General features: G+C 34.7%; 2 protein-coding genes across 2 annotated transcripts in view; both read left to right on the top strand.

Moving 5' to 3' along the window:
- The window catches only part of LOC143622433 (photosystem I reaction center subunit psaK, chloroplastic-like), a 154,189-nt gene that overhangs the window by 75,408 nt on the left and 55,192 nt on the right, over nucleotides 1-23,589 (top strand). The gene's annotated exons all lie outside the window — the stretch shown is intronic.
- LOC143622421 (ABC transporter C family member 2-like) overlaps nucleotides 17,705-23,589 on the top strand; it is a 15,494-nt gene continuing 9,609 nt past the window's right edge. Inside the window, exons 1-16 of the mRNA XM_077093580.1 lie at nucleotides 17,705-17,744; nucleotides 19,007-19,407; nucleotides 19,495-19,673; nucleotides 19,771-19,810; nucleotides 20,346-20,502; nucleotides 20,608-20,722; nucleotides 20,804-20,884; nucleotides 20,978-21,002; nucleotides 21,297-21,353; nucleotides 21,526-21,591; nucleotides 21,757-21,831; nucleotides 22,028-22,135; nucleotides 22,460-22,594; nucleotides 22,674-22,780; nucleotides 23,400-23,493; nucleotides 23,573-23,589. The exon at nucleotides 23,573-23,589 is cut by the window's right edge and continues 151 nt beyond it. Of these exons, the coding sequence (XP_076949695.1) occupies nucleotides 19,075-19,407; nucleotides 19,495-19,673; nucleotides 19,771-19,810; nucleotides 20,346-20,502; nucleotides 20,608-20,722; nucleotides 20,804-20,884; nucleotides 20,978-21,002; nucleotides 21,297-21,353; nucleotides 21,526-21,591; nucleotides 21,757-21,831; nucleotides 22,028-22,135; nucleotides 22,460-22,594; nucleotides 22,674-22,780; nucleotides 23,400-23,493; nucleotides 23,573-23,589 (1,589 nt within the window). The 5' untranslated portion in view covers nucleotides 17,705-17,744; nucleotides 19,007-19,074. The remainder of the gene's footprint in view (nucleotides 17,745-19,006; nucleotides 19,408-19,494; nucleotides 19,674-19,770; nucleotides 19,811-20,345; nucleotides 20,503-20,607; nucleotides 20,723-20,803; nucleotides 20,885-20,977; nucleotides 21,003-21,296; nucleotides 21,354-21,525; nucleotides 21,592-21,756; nucleotides 21,832-22,027; nucleotides 22,136-22,459; nucleotides 22,595-22,673; nucleotides 22,781-23,399; nucleotides 23,494-23,572) is intronic.

Here is a 23,589-nt window from a genome sequence, read left to right as displayed (position 1 = left end):
ATAATAAAACACGGAACTATGGTGTCATTGGAAACGAGTAAGTAGAAAGAATCTAAATTAGAAACTAGATGAAACATACACTTTTAATTCATACCCGAAAAACATGAACGTAATCTATATATATGGTATTACATAATTGACCAAAACATGAAAAAATAACTCTAACACAAATAAATGATTAATTATAATATACATACACAAGGTAAATAATAAAAGAATATGTAAAATCCATGTTAACATTATATATGTTGTATGGTGATAATGACTATATGAGAGAAACTAACAAAAAGCACAAATACCCTAACTGAATAACTAAGACTAGGATATTAAAAAAACAACAAAAAAGGAGTATGGTGGGGCTTGAACCTACAACCTCTCACAAGTAAAACAAGGGACTTTCCACTGTACCAGTTCAATCCTAATAGTATGGGTTCCAAGTATTAATTTTTATGGGGTCCTTACAAAATTTAATATACCGTCTCTAAGTAATTTTTAAAAAACATCGGTGTCCCGGGACCCCGATCGGACCTATGTGGGTCCGCCCCTGATAACATATTACAACCTTTCAAAAGTTGTGACCCAAATTTTGTCAGGTTTGACTATATATAAGTATAGATATTTAGTCCTTGTAGAATAGGAAAAATGTAACATCTACTTCTTTGGAAGCATACTTAAATCTTTAACATACTATTGTTTGACGGGTGAACATACACATTTCTATACTATATACATATTTTACTCCTAAAACCAGCACATCCGACCCGTACTTCATATTATTTGAATCCAAAATCAGTTGATTGAGAAGTAAATCATTTTACCATCATAATGATATGTTTAACTTACTATAGAATTCCTTAAATATGTTTCAAACAACCTATAATAATATATAGGTGACTACAATTTTATTAGCAATTCTTTTAAACATAACATATTTATAAAGGTATTTTAATTTTTCTTTTTTTTGCGTAGTTTTCATGACAAATTCAGAAGTATAAATTTAAATACGTTTGGTCGAATTATTCATCAACGTATTTTTTTTCGTTTCTATCAAAATTATCTAAATATATGTGAATTCAACATTTTGTTGTTACTTGTTAAGTAGGGGGTGTTTGGCCTAGCTTTTATTTTCTAACTTATGCTTATATTTTAAAGTAGTTTATCGCTTATTTTCTATTATTTGATAAGTTCTTTTTAAGTGTTTGGATTAGCTTATATTCTACAAGTTGATTATACGTCTTAATAAGTTGTTAAATCTACCATTCTTTGATTTGTTACCGTAATAAGTTGCTTCAATATTATTAATCCACCATCAATTGAGGGCAAATGAGTAACTTACCCCCTTAAACAAATAAGCTTCTTCAGATAAGCTAAAAAATCATCTTCAAATAAGCTTATTTAAATTAGCTTATATAAACTTATAAGCATAAGCTAAAAAAATTAAACCAAATACCAAATTAAGCTTATTTGTAAAAAAAAAAAAAAACTCTATAAACTTTGCTAAAAAAGCTAGGCCAAACACCCCCGTAGTTTAAACTATCAAATGTTAAGTTCAACAAACATGATTATAATTATTTAATCAGAATAGATTTGTCGTTTGACTAATATCTTGAAAATGACTCGTTGATAATTGCAACTTGCAGTTGGTTTTCTCAATTTCCAGTTTGTCTTTATAGTTGATATCAAATTTCTTCCTTTAAACCTATGAAGTAAATTTTTTATAACGGCTAATTTTATTGAACGAATAATTAACAAGGCTAGTAAGAAGCTAGACAAGATATAATGTATATACCCACTATGTTTACATCATTATATTACATTTCTCAAAAAGAAAATGAACACAATTTCTCTCAATCTAACTCCATTTTCCCTATGTTCTTTGCTCACATAAAACTGTCTTTTGATGTCTTCTTTGAGTCGATTAATCGATATCCTTGTCCCTTCAAAGATTGTCAATTTTTTTCCTTTTAAATACACCAACTAGCCGTGAGTACTATCAATTGAATGACTTTTCGCTTACTTTCTTAAACTCCATTTGTGAGATGAATCGTTAGAAGATCCCGAAACTTGAAAGCAAATACCAGTGAGATCCCACACCAAGAGCTTACAAATTGCCATATTATTGTTGCAATATAGCAAGATAAAAAGATATGATCAACCGACTCCCTTTCCTCCTCACAAAGCGGGCACCACTTTGTTCATAATTCGGTTGAAATAACTAATACTAAATTTGCAGAGCTATATATTAAATATTATTATAACTTTTTGGAATTTTAAATATCAATATTAACCTCTCGTATCCTCTTTAACATTCTCCGTCATAACCTGTCTTACATTACAGATTTCACCTTCTCAACACATGAGATTATAAAACATATATATCTTTTAATTATGTTCCAAAATCCAAACATGGCTTCATATGATGAGATTAACTAATAATATTTTATGCGAGGAGTTGTTTTAGCATTTATCCCCAAGCCGTACTCTCATTTTTAATACTTATAAAAATATGACCTCATAGTTATAGGTATGGGCATTTGTAGTATTGACTTTGGTTTATTTGGTTTTGAATCTTATTTTTTTGCCTAAACCGAAAATTGAAAACCAAATCGAATTATGATAGTTAAAAAGCGAACTGTAACATTCCGAAATTTCTAAAATAATATTAATTATATTATTCAATATTTGTAAGAAAGTTTACTCGGGTTAATGGAGAAATATAAAATAAAGTAGGAGTTATTATGAGTCGGGCTTGTGTTGGGTTAAGTAATATGGGTAATGGATTTGGATTTGAAAGGAAGGAGGATGGACCATGGGCTCAAGCCCATGATCCATAATATATAAACCTTAATTACCAATTAATTCATTCATTTCCATTACATTCCATACACCACCCAAAACACACACTTAGCTCTCTCTCTCATCCTACTTTCTCTCTCTAGCCGAAATCACCAATAAGAGTTGATCCCGACCTGAGGTAATGATAGTATGATATTGTAGAGATCCAAACCAGTAGATCTAGTCGTAAAACAATGAGCCGACACCTTAAACTGTTAAAGTTATGAGATCCGGATGGAATCAGGTATAAACCGATCGAAAAATGAGCTTAGGGATCACCCTAGCTCAGATCTGGATCGAACGAGATGAAAAACGGTGGTGAAACATGCGAGATCTCGCTTTTCCGGCGAGATCACGGTTTTCTGCGATGACGGCGCCGGAAAGGCGGCGCCGGAAGAACGTGTACGAGGTTGAAAAGAATGTCAGAACCCTAACCCTAGTTCGTTAGCGGAGACATAACGAATTAGCAAGCAATTCGTTATGCCCATTCGTTAAGAAAAGATAACGAACTAGAAGCAGTTCATTAAGCAGTTCGTTAAGCAGTTCGTTAAACAATTCGTTGAGTGATTCGTTACCCAGTTCGTTATGTTAAGACAACGAATCAAGTGATTCGTTACTTACCCAATTCGCTAAGCTGAAAAAGCGAACCAGATGACGAACCAGACCATGATAAGATAACGAATCAGTTAGTTCGTTACTCACCATTCGCTATGTTAAGATAACGAACCAGACTAACGAATCAGCTAACAAATCAGATCACGAAAGATAACTAATTAGTTAATGAATCAGGCTTAATTCGTTAAAGCAAATGAGTTAGCGATTTAAATAATAATTTAAAATCCTAATGGAAAATGTGTTAAGACAGTTAATGAATATAAAATTTTTCCAAGCTGACCTGGCAGCTCGACCCCGCTGCCAGGGGTGCTGCCCCCGGACCCCCGTTCGTTGAGGGCTATAATTAGACTAAAAACGCGATATGGGTAGTGATAGTTAATTGATACGTGTAATTGTTATATAGTTAGTCGTGCACAGCTCAAAGAAAGGAATAACCGTAAACGGTGAATGTAACTGCTTTCAGGTGAGTTTCTAGTCCCACTTCCTTGTTATGTTTTCGGGGATGTGTGTATACTCGATGTGAAACGTGAATACACTTACCTTAAGTGGTAAGTATATGCTATAATGTTTGATATATATACATATATATAGATGTTATGAATGGATATCTGTCGATGCGTGAACAATCTTCGGATATTGTACGTGTAGACAGGGAAAGTAACGTTTGTCGGTGCGTGAACGATCTTCGGATATTGCGCGTACCGCCAATGGGAATGATCCCCAAGTGGTTATTAGTGTGTGTAAATGTTATGATGTAACTTGATTATTATATAAATGATGTAATGATAGAAAGTGTGTTGTAGACAAGTAGAGGTAGAGTGTGATAGAAGCGGCAAAGGTCTAGTAAGGGTGTTAGTGGCATGACGATAGGACGCGGTAGGGTAAGCCTATATGTGCCTTCGTTATTAAGTGGCATAACGTGAGTGCGTGGTAGGGTAAGCCTACACGTGCCATCGTTATTAAAGTGGCATAACGTGAGTACGTGGTAGGGTAAGCCTATACGTGCCTTCGTTATTAAGTGGCATAATGTGAGTGCGTGGGAGGGCAAGCCTCTTATGTGCTTTCGTAAATAAGTGGCTAAGACGTAAGGGGCAGTTAAGTGTTAAGCGGTAGGGTGAATGGGTTAGTCAGCGGACTATGTGTCTTCGGATACATATATAATGCATGTAATGGTTGTATGGTAAGTTGCTTGATTAACTAGAACTCACTCAGCGTAGCTGACTTTTAGTATGCACACGGGTGAGTAGATTGGGACAGCTAACTTGAGCGGGCACATGGTTGGCGAATAAGAGACTGACATCTAAAGACTCAAGATGTTTTAATGTTAATTGACGTTTATTTTGAAAGACAAGAATGTTTAATTAAGACAAGTTATGTATTATTATGTAACGTTTTATGAAAGTTTTAATATTCCGCGAAAGTTTTAATTAACTCTGATAATAGAACTGTGGTTATGAATAAATCCAACATCCAAGGTAGGGCACCGTATCAGGGCCTTACACGTACCGAAAACAAAGTTTTAATTCGGTTGGGTCCTCGAATGAATAACCTTTTTTTTTTAATTTTAATTGTTGTAATCATAACATTATCTTTTACTATTTTGAGTTCAAATGAAATTAGGTTAAATTAAAGTTGTAATTAGATTTAGCTAAATGACAAAACTTACATGACTGTAATTTGTTATCCAATTCGAACAAAAATCATATTTCTAAACTCGAAAACTGAATTCATAATTCGGTTTTGACCATAAACCATGATTCAAGTTTGGTTTCATATAGTTTAGAACCTTAGTTTTGGTTTGAAATCGAATAATAAACACCACTACTGAGACAAAATACTAGATAGGGCCTAGGGGCGACACACACGAACATCGTACATATTGAGTGAGTTTTGTTGGAATACCGTATGCCCGAGACGCATAATCAGGTTAATGTGGCTAGCCGTGTTTGATCCAAGTCGGGTCATACCCAATAACGAGTTAGACACACACCAATTATGTATTTGTTGAGATATGATCTATAAAACAAATACAGAACACGACACATTCAGAAATCGGGTTTCTGAATAATTACTTGAAAGTGTTAAATAAATTAATTGGTTAATTTATTTATTCAAATAATTATTATTGGAATGATTATTTAACCATGTGTTCCTTTATAAAATGTTTTATAAAATATGGGGTGTTTATATATTTTATAAGGTATAAAACATATGATAAAAACATGAGTCATACACACTCCATACACTTGGTCAAAGTTGGTAAGGTTTGTTGGAGGTTGAGTAAGGATCACTTGACTAAAACCTAACAAATGATTTGATTGAGATATGATCTCATTATATAAAAGGTTCAAGACTTTCAAGTAAATAAGAACAACAACAACTCTTCCTTTCTTTCTTTCTTTCTTGTTTACGGCAAAAAGAAAAGGAAGGGCTCGGGTCTCGGGTTTTTCGTGTTCAAGCTTCCTAGCATAGCTCGGTGTGTGTTGGAGGCTCGGGGTATATTCCGTTTGAGGGTTTTCCTTTGAAAGTCTAGCATTCACATCATCATCTTCTTCAACCATCTACTAAACTCTTAAAGGGTTAAGAATGTAAGTGTTTACAAGCTTGATAGTTTAGCTTTTCCGTATCATTTGATCCTTGCTTCGGGTTTCTAGTAAATAGATTATTGGTAATCTTATAACATGAATAAACTAGGTTATTCATGAACATATACATATATAAACACATGGATACATATGTTTAGTTTGTAAATATCACGCTTCCGCCTTAATTGTGACTAGTCAAATGGTTAACTAAGCTTGTTAATTTCATAGAAACCCAACAAATGGCATCAAGAGCCGGGATACGGGAAACTAAGCTTCGGGTTCTCGGTTTTATATTTTTTCCCCTTGAAAGATTTTATACAAAAATTAACATGCATGATTTTTTTTTGTATTTAATCTTGTTATTGTTTTTTGGCTTGGTTCAAAAAAAAAAAAAAAAAAAAAAATTAAAACCGAGTAAATGGGCCGAAGCCCAATTCGGGTGAATTTGGGCCGAAGCCCACTTTAACATGGTTATTGGGCTAACCGGAAATTAAAGGGAAAAGCTTTATGGGCCGAAGCCCATTTTTGGTTAAATGGGCCGAGCCCATGAGTTTTTTAATTGGGCCGAAGCCCATGTGTTTTGCACATGTGGGCCGAAGCCCATAATCTAGTTATTGGGTCAAGCCCAAATGGGTTGGGCTAGGCCCGATAAAGTCAAGGGGTTTTGGAACGGGTTCTTAAAACATAACGGGTTATGTTTGTTAAAACTAGACCGAGCCGTAGACCAAAGTGGATGTTTGTTTGTGGTTGATGTTGTGATTGTAGTTAATTATTCAAAGTTTCGGTTTGTAATAATTAATTAGGGGCTATTTTGTAATTATTTATTCATATGGGTATGTAATAAATAGGTTATTTGTAATATCTTTATTTTATAGAAAAAATGTATTAGGACATTTGATTTTGTAAAATTAAAGAAGATTGCAAAATTGGAAGTTTGGGCCTAATTGGGCCGGGTATGGTGATAATGGGTCTCACAAGCCCATTAAAGGGATTCAAGCCCAAAAGGACCTAAGCCCACCAATTAAGCCCAAATGGAAGCTTATGGAAGCTAAGGCCCAAGTTCAAGCCCAATGGATCACAACGGGGTTGAAGAAGATGCTCGAAGCATTTGGATGCGGGATCGAGTGGGAGCTACAACATCCATGTGTCATGTGTCCCTTAGGATCGGACCTAAGACACACACTTGTTTCGGCTAACAAGTGTGGTCTAACTTAGTGGCTCGTGTCTAGTATAATTGTGTATGCTTGTTAATTAATTGATTGTTTGATTGTGTGGTTGTTAGATATTAGGATATCAACTTCGTCACATAGAATTAATTAACAAAGCATAAAACGGGTTCTAATAATTATCGGTAATTACGTGACACATAGTTTAATAAAATGGATTTATTAACTAGCCGTCTCACGCCCATAATAAAATGGTTTTATTATAAATTAGAATTTTGAAAATGGTTTCAAAATATCATGTTACTAAATGCATGTTAGTACATGATTTAAAGTTTTACAACTAGAATTATTAAAACTAAAAATCCCTTTTAAAATTAAGGATAATAAGTTAAACACCATCCTTTTGTATAACGCTTAACATATTAGTAAGCTCTTAGTGGGAAAAAGGTCACCTAACCGCATAGAGTAAATTAATATGTTAAGGTAATATTGGCATATAAATGGGAAAAAGGTCACCTAACCGTTTGTATGTTAATATTACAAGTTGATACAAGTAGGACGACTTAAATTAGAACCATGTGAAGAGGGTCACCCAAGCATGGGGTCTAATAGGTGTTGATGGGATAAACATGCCGACACGAAATATGATTTCGAACCGGTCCCATAAACTCTAGAAGTTGCAAAAGGGTTTGCAATTGTTATGAATAACTACCTTGATAAATCGACAATGGGAAAAAGGTCACCTAACCGGAGTCGGGTTTATCGTTGGATTCTAGATTTTAATTATTAATTATATTTGGTATATATATAAAAGGGTATTAATAATTAAAAAGGTAAAACACTAAAATGAACTTAATTAAAATTCTGCAGATGGCCGCACACGTCGACGACAACATAATCCCTAACGTCCAAAATGTCTCTCTCCGATCTATTCTCGCTAAAGACCGTCTTAACCACAATAACTTTTCGGATTGGTTCCGAAATTTAAGGATTGTTCTAAAACAAGAAAAATTATATCATGTTTTGGAAACACCTATCCCCGAAGAACCGGAAGAGGGTAGTGAGGTCGAATATATGAATTGGGTCAAACTTACGGAAGATTCCATTCAAGTGTCATGCCTCATGTTGGCGACTATGGTTCCCGAAATCCAAAAGGATTTCGAAAACCATAATGCGTACGACATGATTACTCAACTTAAGGAAATGTTCCTTAAGCAATCAAGAGTTGAAAGGTTCGAAACGGTTCGAGCCTTGCATGCATGTAGAATGGATGATAATCAACCAGTTTCAACTTATGTACTTAAGATGAAAAGTTACATTGATCGCCTCGCCAAGCTCAATTGTCCCATCTCAAAAGAGTTAGCAACGGATTTGATCCTTAACTCTTTGTCGAAAAGGTTCGACACTTTCGTGTTAAATTATAACATGAACGGGTGGGACAAAACCATTGGAGAACTTCACTCAATGCTTAAAACAGCCGAGGCGAGCATGGGCAAAAGGGTTTTACCCATGTTTGCGATCAATGAAGGTAGATCCAAGAATCGGTCTCAACCCAATCCTAAGGCTAAGGTAGCAAAAAGAAAGGGTCCCCCAGTGCATCTTAAGGGTAAGGGCAAATCACCGGTTATGGCAAAGAAACAAAAGGTTATGGAACCGAAGGGTCATAAGGATGATCCTTGTTTTGGTTGTGGGGAGACCGGACACTGGAAACGCAATTGTCCGGTCTACCTAAAAGAGCTAAAAGACAAGAGGAATGCGGCGCATACCTCGGGTAATGTCTTTATGATTAATGTTGAGCTAAATCTTATTTCTTCTAACACATGGGTATTGGATACCGGATGTGGAACTCATATTTGCAATTGGTTGCAGGGGTTCAAAAAGAATGAAGACTTAAAGAAGGGCGAAGTGAATCTTTTCATGGGCAACGGTGCAAGGGTGCACGTGGTCGCTAGAGGAGACTTCACTTTATCGCTTCCAAGTGGTTTGGAAGTTATTTTGAGAAATGTTTTGTATGCTCCTAGTTTGACTAGGAACATTATTTCTGTGCACCTTCTTAGACAATGTAATTTTGACTTTAAATTTGTGAGATCAGAAATGCATGTATCATCTAATGGTATCTTTTATTTTAAAGCTGTACCAAACAACGGTATTTATGAATTGGTTCATGATAATACCTTAAATAGCTCATTATATCAAACTTCTACTAAAAGACTCAAAAAGGATTTGAGTGATTCCTACATTTGGCATTGTCGCCTTGGACACATAAACAAGAATCGTATAAATACTCTCCAAAAGAAAGGTCTTTTGAAAACAAACGAGATAGGTTCGTTTGATGAGTGTGAATCTTGTATTCAAGGCAAGATGACCAAAGAGCCTTTCAAAGGTACAAATGAAATGGCTAAGGATTTGTTAGGTATCATACATACGGATGTATGCGGACCTTTCAAGCCAACTAGTAGGAATAGTGAAAGGTACTTCATTACCTTTACCGACGATTTTAGTCGATATGGGTATGTTTATCTAATGAAACACAAACATGAAGCCTTTGAAATGTTCAAAGAATTTCAAAATGAAGTACAAAATCAGCTCGACCGAACAATCAAGGTACTCCGCTCCGATAGAGGAGGCGAATACCTAAGTGATGCTTTTCAAAGTCATCTTAGAGATTGTGGAATTATTTCACAGCTCACTCCTCCTGGAACTCCTCAACATAACGGAGTATCCGAGAGGAGGAATCGAACACTGTTGGACATGGTTCGATCAATGATGGCACGAAGCTCACTACCGCCATCATTTTGGGGATATGCGCTACTCACAGCGGCTCGTATTTTGAATATGGCCCCGACCAAAAAGGTGGATCGAATACCCTATGAAGTGTGGCATGGAAAGGTTCCATCCTTTTCATATTTAAGGGTATGGGGATGCATAGTTTATGTTAAACGTGACACCCCAAATAAACTTGAGGCTCGATCCATCAGGTGTATCTTCATAGGATACCCAAAGGATGATATAGGATATATATTCTATGATCCTAGTGAACAAAAAGTGTTTGTTTCACGCAAAGGATACTTCTTAGAAACTAGGTTCCTTATGGAAGGACCTAGTGAAAAGAGAGTGGAACTTGAAGAGGTTCAAGAATCACTGGATGATACACAGTTGGTCGATACTAGCTTTCAACACGAGGATGTTGAAGGTGATCAAATGGTTGATCATACACACGTTGCTCGCAGATCTAATAGGATTAGTCGACCTCCCAAGAAATATGGATTTCTTGTGGATGATTGCTACTTGGTCGATTCGGATGAACCGATCTCCTACAAAGATGCTATGTCACAACCTGATTGTGACAAGTGGCTTGAAGCCATGAGCGCCGAGATGCAATCCATGCACGATAACCAAGTTTGGGAATTGGTTGATCGTCCACTTAACTCCAAAATGGTTGGATGTAAGTGGGTCTTCAAGAAGAAGACCGATATGCATGGAAATTTAGATACTTACAAAGCTCGACTTGTCGCAAAAGGTTTCACGCAAACTCAAGGGATTGATTATGATGAAACCTTCTCGCCGGTTGCGATGCTTAAGTCGATCAGGATATTATTTGCCATTGCAGCTCATTTTGATTATGAGATATGGCAAATGGATGTCAAGACCGCTTTTCTAAATGGATATCTTGAGGAAGATGTCCATATGGTTCAGCCTGAAGGTTTTGTCGATCCATCTAATCCTGATAAAGTATGTAAGTTAAGGAAATCAATCTACGGGTTGAAACAAGCATCACGGATGTGGAATCATCGTTTTAATGAAGAAATCAAAGCGTTTGGTTTCGTCCAAAACGGTGATGAGGCGTGTGTGTATAAATGGGCTAGTGGGAGTATAATCATGTTCCTTATTTTGTATGTCGATGATATACTTTTATTTGGAAATGATATACCAAGTATGGAAAGCGTTAAAACGTGGTTAAGTAGTCGTTTCTCAATTAAGGATCTTGGAGAAGCGACATATATCTTGGGAATAAAGGTCTATAGGGATAGAAAAAGGAAATTGATCGGACTTAATCAAAGTGCATACATTGATAAAATCCTAAAAAGGTTCAGGATGGAAAACTCTAAGAAAGGTTTGGTACCTATTCCTAGAGGAACCGTGTTAAGCTCATCCCAAAGTCCTAGCTCTAAGGAAGAGCAGGATAGGATGAAGCATGTTCCTTATGCTTCGGCAATAGGATCTATTATGTATGCAATGATGTGCACTAGACCGGACGTCTCGTATGCTTTAAGCATAACGAGTAGATACCAGCACAACCCAGGTGACAGTCATTGGATGGCTGTCAAGAATATATTAAAGTACCTTAGAAGGACTAAGGATATGTTTTTAATATATGGGTCTGGTGAGGAGGAACTCGTCGTAAAGGGTTACGTGGATGCGAGTTTCCAAACTGACCGAGATGATTCTCGATCACAGTCGGGATATGTCTTCATTTTGAATGGAGGCGCTGTCTCTTGGAAGAGTTCGAAGCAGGATGTTGTCGCGTTATCCACTACAGAATCTGAGTACATCGCCGCTTCAATGGCAGCCCAAGAGGCTGCATGGATGAAAAAGTTCATCATGGATCTAGGGATTATCTCTACCATTCAGGAGCCCCTAGAGATATTCTGTGACAATGAAGGTGCTATTGCACAGATCAAGGAGCCTCGTGCTCATCAGAAAACGAGGCACATTGAGCGCAGATTCAACTACATAAGGGATGAAGTTGAAAAGAGAAAGATATGTATTCATAAAGTTCATACCGATCAAAATATTGCGGACCCACTCACGAAGCTCCTCGATAGGCCAAAGCATGAGGGTCATGTTTGTGCATTAGGACTTCGGTATTCTAGTGAGTGGATTTAATCTGTATTTAGTGTTTGTATAAGAACGAATGTAATGGGGATCTCATGAAAATTAATTATGTTTTAATTATTCAATGAGTTATGTTCTATATTTGCATGTTTAATCCATGAATGACTTATGTTGTTCTAAACGTCCGTAGTCGATCATACTTGTGGGAACAAGTATGAAGTTAAGACTATTATGAACTCGGATTGGTTGATATTCATGTGATGAATATAGGGCATAGGTTTGCCACCAAGGTTCATAGATATTTGTGGGATACAAATATTGGACATGATCCGCTCTCAAGGATCACTGCATGGAGTTAGTGCAATTGATCATAAGTAATCCTTGAGTAAAGGCGAGTATCATTGTGTCCTTTGACCTGAGATGCATATCGGATCTGGTTTTTCATCAAGTCTGATATCTTGACTCTATTCTTTGTTATTTCGGTAACACGATGACGTGTAAGAAAGAGCTCAGATATTATATGAGATGTCAACGAGGATGTATGCAGTCAAGATGGGATTTGTTCCTCTTATGTGTTGAGAGTTTAGATGTCTAAGGCCTGTTAAGTTAAATCGTTGAGAGAATGATCACTCTGTGTCTCTTCGATTTGACAGGACATCTAGTAACAAAGGGATGTAATGATAAGACTTACCTATATCATATCAAGTATGGACTTGAAGGGGATGATGTTATTGAATGGCACTTAGTCAAACACACTAGGGGTGGTGACCTGTTGTTAGGCGGTATTCACCATTAGCATTAACTTCCTATGAGTCTCGTGCAAGTGGGAGATTGTTGGAATACCGTATGCCCGAGACGCATAATCAGGTTAATGTGGCTAGCCGTGTTTGATCCAAGTCGGGTCATACCCAATAACGAGTTAGACACACACCAATTATGTATTTGTTGAGATATGATCTATAAAACAAATACAGAACACGACACATTCAGAAATCGGGTTTCTGAATAATTACTTGAAAGTGTTAAATAAATTAATTGGTTAATTTATTTATTCAAATAATTATTATTGGAATGATTATTTAACCATGTGTTCCTTTATAAAATGTTTTATAAAATATGGGGTGTTTATATATTTTATAAGGTATAAAACATATGATAAAAACATGAGTCATACACACTCCATACACTTGGTCAAAGTTGGTAAGGTTTGTTGGAGGTTGAGTAAGGATCACTTGACTAAAACCTAACAAATGATTTGATTGAGATATGATCTCATTATATAAAAGGTTCAAGACTTTCAAGTAAATAAGAACAACAACAACTCTTCCTTTCTTTCTTTCTTTCTTGTTTACGGCAAAAAGAAAAGGAAGGGCTCGGGTCTCGGGTTTTTCGTGTTCAAGCTTCCTAGCATAGCTCGGTGTGTGTTGGAGGCTCGGGGTATATTCCGTTTGAGGGTTTTCCTTTGAAAGTCTAGCATTCACATCATCATCTTCTTCAACCATCTACTAAACTCTTAAAGGGTTAAGAATGTAAGTGTTTACAAGCTTGATAGTTTAGCTTTTCCGTATCATTTGATCCTTGCTTCGGGTTTCTAGTAAATAGATTATTGGTAATCTTATAACATGAATAAACTAGGTTATTCATGAACATATACATATATAAACACATGGATACATATGTTTAGTTTGTAAATATCACGCTTCCGCCTTAATTGTGACTAGTCAAATGGTTAACTAAGCTTGTTAATTTCATAGAAACCCAACAAGTTTTGCGTCACATCTCAAATGACATGTGTGTGACACCTATATGACATGCAAATATGTGATATAATTTGCTTGAATATCATAATTTGGTCTCAGGATTTTGCTCAAAACGTATCATAGTCGAAAAGGTTAGCAAGTATCAAAACCTAACATAGTAGAATTATTCATTAATGGTTATATTTGGACTTAGGGGTATTTATAAATAGTTAAAACAAACTGAATTATCTAAACAAAAAAATATGTTTGAGATCCATACGGTACAATTCACTATTCAGTTTCGATAATTTGATGACTTATTACACTTCGACCGACAATTTGAAATTTAAAATGTGCCATGGGCAACATAAACCAAGACAATCGTCTTAACCTTTGGTATTGTTGTTATTATTATTAAGTTTTTGGATCATTAGTTATGCATATAGTATAATTAGAGGCTAACTTCATTATTTTAATGTTTAAGAACAAAATTAAATGAAAAACATTAAAATAATGGTTCAACCGTTAAATCAATAAAAACGGCCAACTCACTCTCTCCATCAAACCTATCTAAGAGCGAGTGTTATGGTCCATGAAAGGTTACGATGAAATCGTTTCATAAGTTCGCATTTACATGAACACTACACCATCTTGTGTGAGTGGTCCATGAGCGGACACCTTGTTAGTGCCATCACGGATGTGACTCATCTATGGCGACAACCAACTAATTGAAGACACCTTGCATTTATTTTTGTTTTTTGATATTTTATTGTAATGTTACATGCGATTTAATTTTGTTTCTCAATTAATTTGTACTTGTTAGTTAAAAAAAAACACAAAATGCAAGATTTTGTTTTGTCTTTATACATCTTATTATATAAATTTTAACAAAAGCCGAGTTGCTCTAATTAAAATATTTTGATCTTGTAGTCTGACTTTCACCGTTTTGACGCATTGGATTGACATTTCAATTAAATAATAATAATAAAAGTTATTTCTGTTAAAGAAAAGTAAAAGTTATTTTATATGGTCTCCTTCATAAAAAGTATATAGAAACAATTACATAAAATCATTTTTATGTAGATGGGATCACGCACCACACACACATCGTACCTAGACTTTTGCCTTAAACTTTAAAGTGACACGTGTGTTAGTCACTTTTGTGACACATACAAGAAGATTATGTGATGCACACCCACATGATTGATTGTCTTAGTCAATTTTTTAATGAACAACGAATAAAACCATATTATTTGTGGTAATTCAACAATGAAAGTGATCTCATATACACCTATGATCAAAGATAACGCTGGTAGTCTAAACCCTTCATCTTATGCTCTAAAAAAACCCGTCGCTTGAAGGCTCATTACGATAACACCCGGTTAAGATTGAATTCAAACTTGAGACCTTATGGTCTACAATTCAAACCTTTACATTCCCTCTAATACCAGTTTAGTTAAAAGCTCATTACTCAAATATCAAAAATTGGTTTCAGTATTTTTCTCAAAACATGTCATGTTCGAAAGGTTAGCGAGTACATATTCACCTATTTATTATGCTTTATCAAAACTAGTTTTCGAGCTTCGTGCATTGCACCGAAACCGTTAGATCGCACACACGGGTTGGCCACGTTAATTCACTCATCGTGGCAAGTTAATAGACGAAATAAAGAAAAACTATACCATAACGTGTATGGGTGGTAGTATTGACGATGATGACCGCACTTGGTGGTGGTGTCGGTGGTCCGTATTTTTCTCCTATTTGTTAATTCACAAATAAAAATGATATGTTAAGACCTAAATCTAGTCGGAGATCGAGCCGTGGTGTGGTGGTCAGCGACCTCTCCGAAACAACACCCGTATCGTCTGCCACATGATGTGGCAATGCTGAAGACGGGCACGGCGGTTGGTGAGGTGTTGTACTGAAAACTCTGTCATTTGTACATTGAAAGAAGTTAAAAAGAAAAGGATAAAAAATGAGAAAAATACATGGACCAGTAAAACTCTCAAAAATAAATAGTAAATGTGTGAGGGAAAGAAAGTTTGGTTTTTAATATGTAGTTGATATCTTATTAATATGGTTAACGAGTGGTATATCACTATCTTCATGGGTTAAGAGGCGTTAAATGCACGGTGGACTAAAATGTTAACAGAAGCTTTAGAATCCTCTACACACACAATAATTTAATAATCAATTTTACATTAAATAAAGAGAGGTAAATGGAGATTAAACAATTTTCTTAGAATGAGGTGGAGTGAAATATGGTAAATTAGGTGATGTGATGCCTACGTAGAATTAAGGAGCGTGAATGTATGCCCCATAGCCTTCGGTGCGCAACTTTTATTACTGTTATATGTCAAAAATTAACCATTTGTAACTAAAGTTAAATGGATCAAAATATGATAAGCAAGCTAAAAAGTCATTACATAACCACGCTTAAATAGTAAACTATGAGAATTGAATTACTTAAAACAGTTATATCTTTTGCTATACATTAATAGTATAACGTGTAAATACTTATATAAATAGTAGTTACCACACTCTCGTTTTCTCTTTCATTAGATTTGTAATGCAACATGTAGAAGTAAATTATATGTTTCTTACGTTTCTCTATCTAAAATTACGTTTCTCTAGCTAAAAAGTCATTACATAACCACGCTTAAATAGTAAACTATGAGAAGTGAATTACTTAAAACAGTTATATCTTTTGCTATACATTAATAGTATAACGTGTAAATACTTATATAAATAGTAGTTACCACACTATCGTTTTCTCTTTCATTAGATTTGTAATGCAACATGTAGAAGTAAATTATATGTTTCTTACGTTTCTCTATCTAAAATTGAATGTTTAGGTAAAGCGTCCCTTATCACAACTAATGTTAATTAATAAAATATCTTACCTAATGTAATAACTTTTAAGTAATTATTCATATATACATGTCATTATAAGTTGTAATATTCTGAAATTTGAACTAAAAAAACATTGAAAATAAAAGAGGCGAATGCTTTTTCATCATATTTTTCGAGCTTTATACTACGAGATCAAAATGTATATATATTTAGTAAAACCACTAAAATGTAACTAATCACGTTACCAATATATAAAGTTGACGAAATCAATTTACACGACTGGTATGACATGTTACCTCTATAAGGGTGGTGGGAGTAGTCATCCCACCCCTAGCTATCTCTACCACTCACTAACCTCTACGTTAGCGCCACGTCATTTTACTCCCAACCATCTTTCAACCCTGAAAATGATCATATATCACCCCAATCCATTTGTCAACCGTTAATATGTAAAGAGAGATAGAAACAGAAAGAGAGAGAGAAGAATGGAAGAAGCAACATGTATACCCCATAACATGATGACTTTTTTGGGGGCCGATACACCCGGGCCAGTGTCAACGGCGGAGCGAGACACCCTGCTGGAGTGCTTGCCTAGTGCCTCAGGATGACCACTCCATTCTTCCAATGTAAACATTTTCTCCATACCACATTGCCTTTTTCTTCCCATGGTCCTCACATGACCTTTAAGTGGTGTGTGTCTATCGTAGTTAACCAACCATAGTGTAAAGTAAAGTGTTTTTTTTTTTTTAACTTTTCTCACAATGAAAGTAAAAAAAATGAAAGGTGCACGTCACGTGTGTGAAAGCATTAAGGTTGTGTTGTGAGAATGAAAATGATGAAGATATTATTATGGCAGGTTGACTCCTGAGTATTAAAGATGAAAAAGGAAAAGATTCCCAGCATATATATATATATATCATCAGTGTCACTCGTTTTGTTTTCACTTTCCTCTTAACTTATAAGGTCCGTCCGTCCGTCATTCATTCTATCATATTCTTACGCCGATTGATAGATATATTCATTCATCTCTCTCACCTTTTAACATAATCATCGTCATCTATTTCATTTCTGTGGCTATTATTATTATTATTATTCCACAGATCTCAATTCTGCAGGTAATTAATCCTTGACGATGATGAAATCCACGCTAATCACTCTCTGTTGTTTTTATTTCAACGCTTAACTCTAATTCCATAACCACTCTTACTTATTATACATATAAATACATACATACTCTCTTCCGATTCAACCTATTATTATTATTATTATTATTATTATTGTTGTTGTTGATTTGACCTGGTTAATGGAGTCGGTTTAGTCTTCCTTCACGTGTTTTGATTTTGATTATAATTTTAGGCTTTAATATAAGGTTAGGATGAATTATTAACACGTGAAATCAACGCCATGACTGTTCTTCCTTCATGATTATTATTATTATTATTATTATTATTATTATTACTGATTTGCGCTGTTAAATGGAATCGGTTTAGTGTTTGTTGCCATGTTTCAAGACAAATTTTAATTGAATTGGATTGTTCTAGGGTTTAATATAAGCTTAGGATGAATTATTAACACGTGAATTGAACGCCATGACTGTTCTTCCTTCATGATTGTTATTATTATTATTATTATTATTGATTTGTACTGTTTTAGTGTTTGTTCACGTGTTTGAAGAGAAGTTTTAATTGAATTGGACTGTTCTAGGGTTTAATATAGGCTTACGATGAATTAAGGCGTGATTTACACGTTTTTTATTAAAAATATTTAACGTGAATACTAAGATATTAAGATAGAAATTAGTAGTGGTTTTATTATTAATTTGGTGTTTAATTGTTTCTAGACCATTTTGAGTTGGATTGGATTCTTCAAGGCTTTAATATAGGGTTAGGATGCATTATTAACACGTGATTAGTCTGGATATTTTTTTTCATGTAAATACAAGATAGAAACTAATAGTGGTTTGTGAATTTGCAGCACCGGTTTCACATGTTTTTCGTTTTGTGATATTCAACTAAAAACATGATATGGGTGTATGAGTTTGGTTATTTGAGCTCATGTAAAAGTTATGTTTCAATATAGGTCCCCAAAATGATTATTCAGTTATTCCAATTTGAGGCATCACAATTGGATAGGTAATTTAGGTAGATACATATTTTATCTCTATATTCAGGTTTCTTGCAGATTATTCTGTTGCAATTATTTTTATCAAAGATGACTAGAAAATTACAATCATAGTGGGTTATTGCCAAACACTCTGAACTGATTTTTGCTCTGGTTTCATTTTATCTTTACAAACATGCGAATGGAGTTCCCATAAATGTAATGTCTTAAACTTTACACTCAAGATTCTGAGTGGTTTATAATATTTGAATTTCAGGGATGGGGAAAAAGACAAAAGATGAACTGACAATTTAGAGGCTGTTGGTTCATCTTAAGCAGAGGAAGATGGGGTTTAAGCCCTTAGATTCATATTGTCGACCAGTGGAAAAGGGTGTGTGGGCAACAGCAATTGAAAATGAATTCGGGCCGTACACACCCTGTGCAACGGATTCTTTGGTCACTGGTATTTCCCATTTTGTTCTTTTGGGAGCTTGCATATACAGGATATGGGTTATAAAGAAAAATTTTAAAGTGCAAAGGTTCAAACTAAGGTCAAATCTCTACAATTATTGGCTCGGCTTGTTGGCTTTATATTGTACTGCCGAGCCTTTGTTTAGACTGATAATGGGCGTTTCAGCTTTCAATGTTGATGGAGAGACTAGTCTTGCTCCATATGAGGTTTGTTTCTTTTTGTATACATATTTTTTTTTTTCCAATTTCATGCCAATTTGATGTATGTGTTTCTGTTTGCATCTATCATTGCAGATTGTTACCTTACTTATTAAGGCTTTTACATGGTGCTGTATGTTAATCATGATTGGTCTTGAGACAATGGTATATGTTTATGAAGTCCGTTGGTTTGTGAGGTTCGGTGTTGTTTATGCTTTGCTTGGAGATGCAGTGTTGTTCAATCTTGTGCTTTCTGTGAGCAAATATTACACTAGGTTTGTTCTATGTTCTGTATCACTTGAAGTTTCTTGCAAATAGAACAAAGAACTATATAGTGAACTCATCATTTTATGTTGAACTTGTTCTTTGCAGAGATACTCTGTATCTCTTTGTCAGTGAGGTTGCTATACAGGTTAGATGTTCTAAATATTGTGTAGTTATTTTTTTGTTTTGTTACTTTAGTTGATGTAATTTTGAACTTATTTTATTGTCCTTTGGTTTTAATTTCAAACAGCAATTCCACTAATTAAAACACCACTTACAAAAGTAAGTTTTATAACATTGATTAGTAAGATCCTTATGAAAATAAAGTGGAGGTTTCATCATAAAGACTTGAGTTTTATGAGATATGCGTCCAACATTCTGTATTTTATTTCTAACTATTTTAACTTCATTTTTTTATTAAAAACCTTCAATAATGGCGTTAAGCTCTTTGGTTGCAGCACGATTACATGCATTTCAAATAATCAGAATATGCCTTTAAAATAATCAGAATATCATTACCCTAAAAAAGCATCAAGAATGCCACTCTTATAACTTAATTTCTACTTATTTTAAGCCTATTTTGATTTTCAATATCGATAATGGAATGCAGCATGATTGTTGTATGTTTGGATTGTAAACTGGTTTATCAAGAGCTCATATATATAATATATTCTTTGATGTAGGTTCTGTTTGGACTATGCTTGCTTGTCTATCTTCCTAATTTGGATCCTTATCCGGGTTATACCCCAATACGGGCCGAGTCTTTGGATGATGCTGAATATGAAGAACTTGCTGATAGGGAGCAAATTTGTCCCGAGAGGCATACCAACATTATTTCTAGTAAGTTTACTAGTTAAAAATTTGTCTACCAAAACCATTTATTTAACCTTTTGATGGCATACTTTATTGCATCTATTTATGATATATTTCCATGTTTCTTTTTAGGTATCTTCTTCTCTTGGATGGATCCACTCATGCTTTTGGGATACAAAAGACCTCTTACAGAAAAAGATATATGGAAACTGGATACATGGGACCAGACAGAAACACTAAACAGCAGGTATGCTATTGTTTCTGCTTACATTTTTTTAACTGTGCTATTTTTCATTCTTAATGATAACTTTACATATTTTCCCTTCAGATTCCAAATATATTGGTCAGAAGAGCTTCGTAAACCTAAACCATGGCTTTTAAGGGCTTTGCATCGTAGTCTTGGAGGAAGGTTTGTATAATAACATTTTGCTACAAAGTTTTGTTGGCCGTTTTTTTGATAAGATCGAGAAAGTTTGAATATTTCATGTTTGTTTGATTACAGGTTTTGGTGGGGAGGCTTTTGGAAGGTATCCTATGAATATTTTCATAGTCTTGAATCACATATGTTTTTAATATATATAGAAAAATCTTTATTGTTGACTTAATAAAATAGATCTACGAAAATAAAAACTTGATGAATATCATGAATTTTGGATCTCTGATGTGTTTTGTGCAATATGGACATCTTTTGAACTCAATGTGTCCGAATCCTTGTCATTGAACCGAGCAACGAACACTAGATATGATACAAATAATAATGGTTCTTCTTTGGTTTTGTGAATGTAATACAATGAGCTTAAACGTGGTGTTTTTATTTGTAGATTGGCAATGATCTTTCGCAATTTGTCGGGCCACTGATTTTGAACCAGCTGTTATTGGTGAGTTAGATAGCTTGTTTTTTTGAATCTCTGTTTCTAAATTATTAGCTGCTGTAAGTTGGTGAGTTAGGTTTTTTTTTGAATCTCTGTATCTAAATTATTGGCTGCTGTAATTTCACCATATCTTTAACTAGCTCCCCTAATTTCTGTTCTAACTGTTTGTGCTTTTCAGGCTATGCAAGAACGTGCTCCAGCTCAGATTGGTTACATCTATGCATTCTTAATTTTTGTTGGAGTGGTACAAGTTCTATAACTTTCTTTATATATTAGTGTCATTCTTTTCTATTTAAAAGATCGGTATGCTTTTTTTGTAAAATTAAGGAAATGTATCTTCTGTTTCCACTACATCATTTTAACTTAATTTTAAAGATAGTTATTACACTTATACTGGTTATCAATTTAGGTACTTGGTGTGCTCTGTGAGGCTCAATATTTTCAGAATGTGATGCGTGTTGGATACCGCCTTCGTTCTACTCTGGTAACAACTTCACTCTCCTCATGTGCAATAACTGCTTGTTTCTTTTGAAATGTTTTGGGAAATTGGCATGTAAAATATCAAAAAATAATTTGGGAAGGTGCTGCATTTTAATTCTTACATACCCTTCTTCTGTTATCATTTATTTATAAATGCTATCTTTCTTGCTTTTTTGTTTGAACCTGTGATTTCTTTCAAGATTGCTGCAGTATTCCGGAAGACACTAAGGCTAACTAATGAGAGTCGCAGAAAGATTGCATCTGGGAAGATTACCAACTTGATGACAACCGATTCTGAATCCCTCCAGGCATGTTTCAATAACATTTGTGTCCTACTGAGTCATATATTTTGAAACAACTAAACACTTTTTGTCCAAACAATTAGCGTGCCAATATGATTATAAAAACTATTATGATATTTTGAATTACAAAAGATTTAGGAGGTTTTTTGCATTAGAAATACACTTTGTGCGAATTTCGACCCATTAATGTTTCCTTTTTAGCTAATTTTGTTACTTTACTAGTTTGACCAATCAGAGATAAAACATATCTGTAATAAAAGGGTTCATTGGGTGTATGGGTATTGATTTTAATTATTTATGAAGAATAATATATTATCGTGTTTTCAACAGCAAGTATCCCAGTCACTTCACACTTTGTGGTCTGCCCCTTTCCGTATCATTATCGCTTTGGTTCTTCTCTACCAACAACTGGGTGTCGCTTCAATCCTTGGTGCGTTATTGTTAGTTCTCATGTTCCCCATACAGGTACAAAGATATTCACACATGCATACATTATAATATAAACGTAATGTTTATCTTAAACACGTTTATTATTTGGAAACAGACCTTGGTTATCAGCAATATGCAAAGAATGTCTAAAGAAGGACTGCAGCGAACTGACAAGAGAATCGGTCTCATGAATGAAATCTTAGCTGCCATGGACACTGTCAAGTCTCTCTCTCTCTCTCACAAACACAGACACACACACACATGAACTCACAGACACAGAGCTTGTAAATGAACTGAATGTTCTGTAAACTGATTGTGAATCGTTCGACAACAAGTTCGCTTTTTTTAAGAAACGAACGAATACGAACCGATTTTTTTGTTCATTTAGTCAAACGAACGAACATGAATACATCTCTCGTTTTTCCATTTATGTTCATGAACGTTCGTTCATTTAATCTTGTTGATTTACATTCATTTATGTTGGTTAGTTTACGGTCATTAATGTTTCCATTTAAACTTTTCAGCCACATTACAATTAACTCTAGTTCTAATATAGCTCAGTTATGTTCGTTCATTTATATTGTAATGAATGGAAATAAACGAACACGTTCATTTTCTTAACGAAAGTACATAAATAAGAAGACCCCATACGTTAATTGTTGTTTGGTTAAAGTTAAACAAACGGAGACGAACATGCTCTGTTTATTCTCGTTCAGTTCCTTTACAGGCTTAAGTCTCTTTCCTCTTAATTTTTTTTATTATTCCTTTACAATACCTTCTTTGTTAGTGAGAACAATTTGAAAAACTAAATTATGTCGGTTCGATCTAATTTATGTTTCAGATGCTATGCGTGGGAGGATAGTTTCCAAAAAAAGGTTCAAAGTGTGAGAACCGAAGAGTTATCATGGTTTCGAAAAGTACAGATGTTAGGAGCGGTATGCTACCGAACAAATATCATGTACATTAAATATTTCTACGTGATATTATGATCCGAGTTATTGTTAATTATTGCAGTTGAATACATTTATATT

Source organism: Bidens hawaiensis, unplaced genomic scaffold, assembly GCF_021521415.1.
Source record: "Bidens hawaiensis isolate Kalapana, Puna unplaced genomic scaffold, B.hawaiensis_p1.1 tig00000326_1, whole genome shotgun sequence".
Taxonomy (NCBI): Eukaryota; Viridiplantae; Streptophyta; class Magnoliopsida; order Asterales; family Asteraceae; genus Bidens; species Bidens hawaiensis.
Note: the sequence above shows the minus strand (reverse complement) of the source record. Positions and strands in the feature narration are given on the sequence as shown.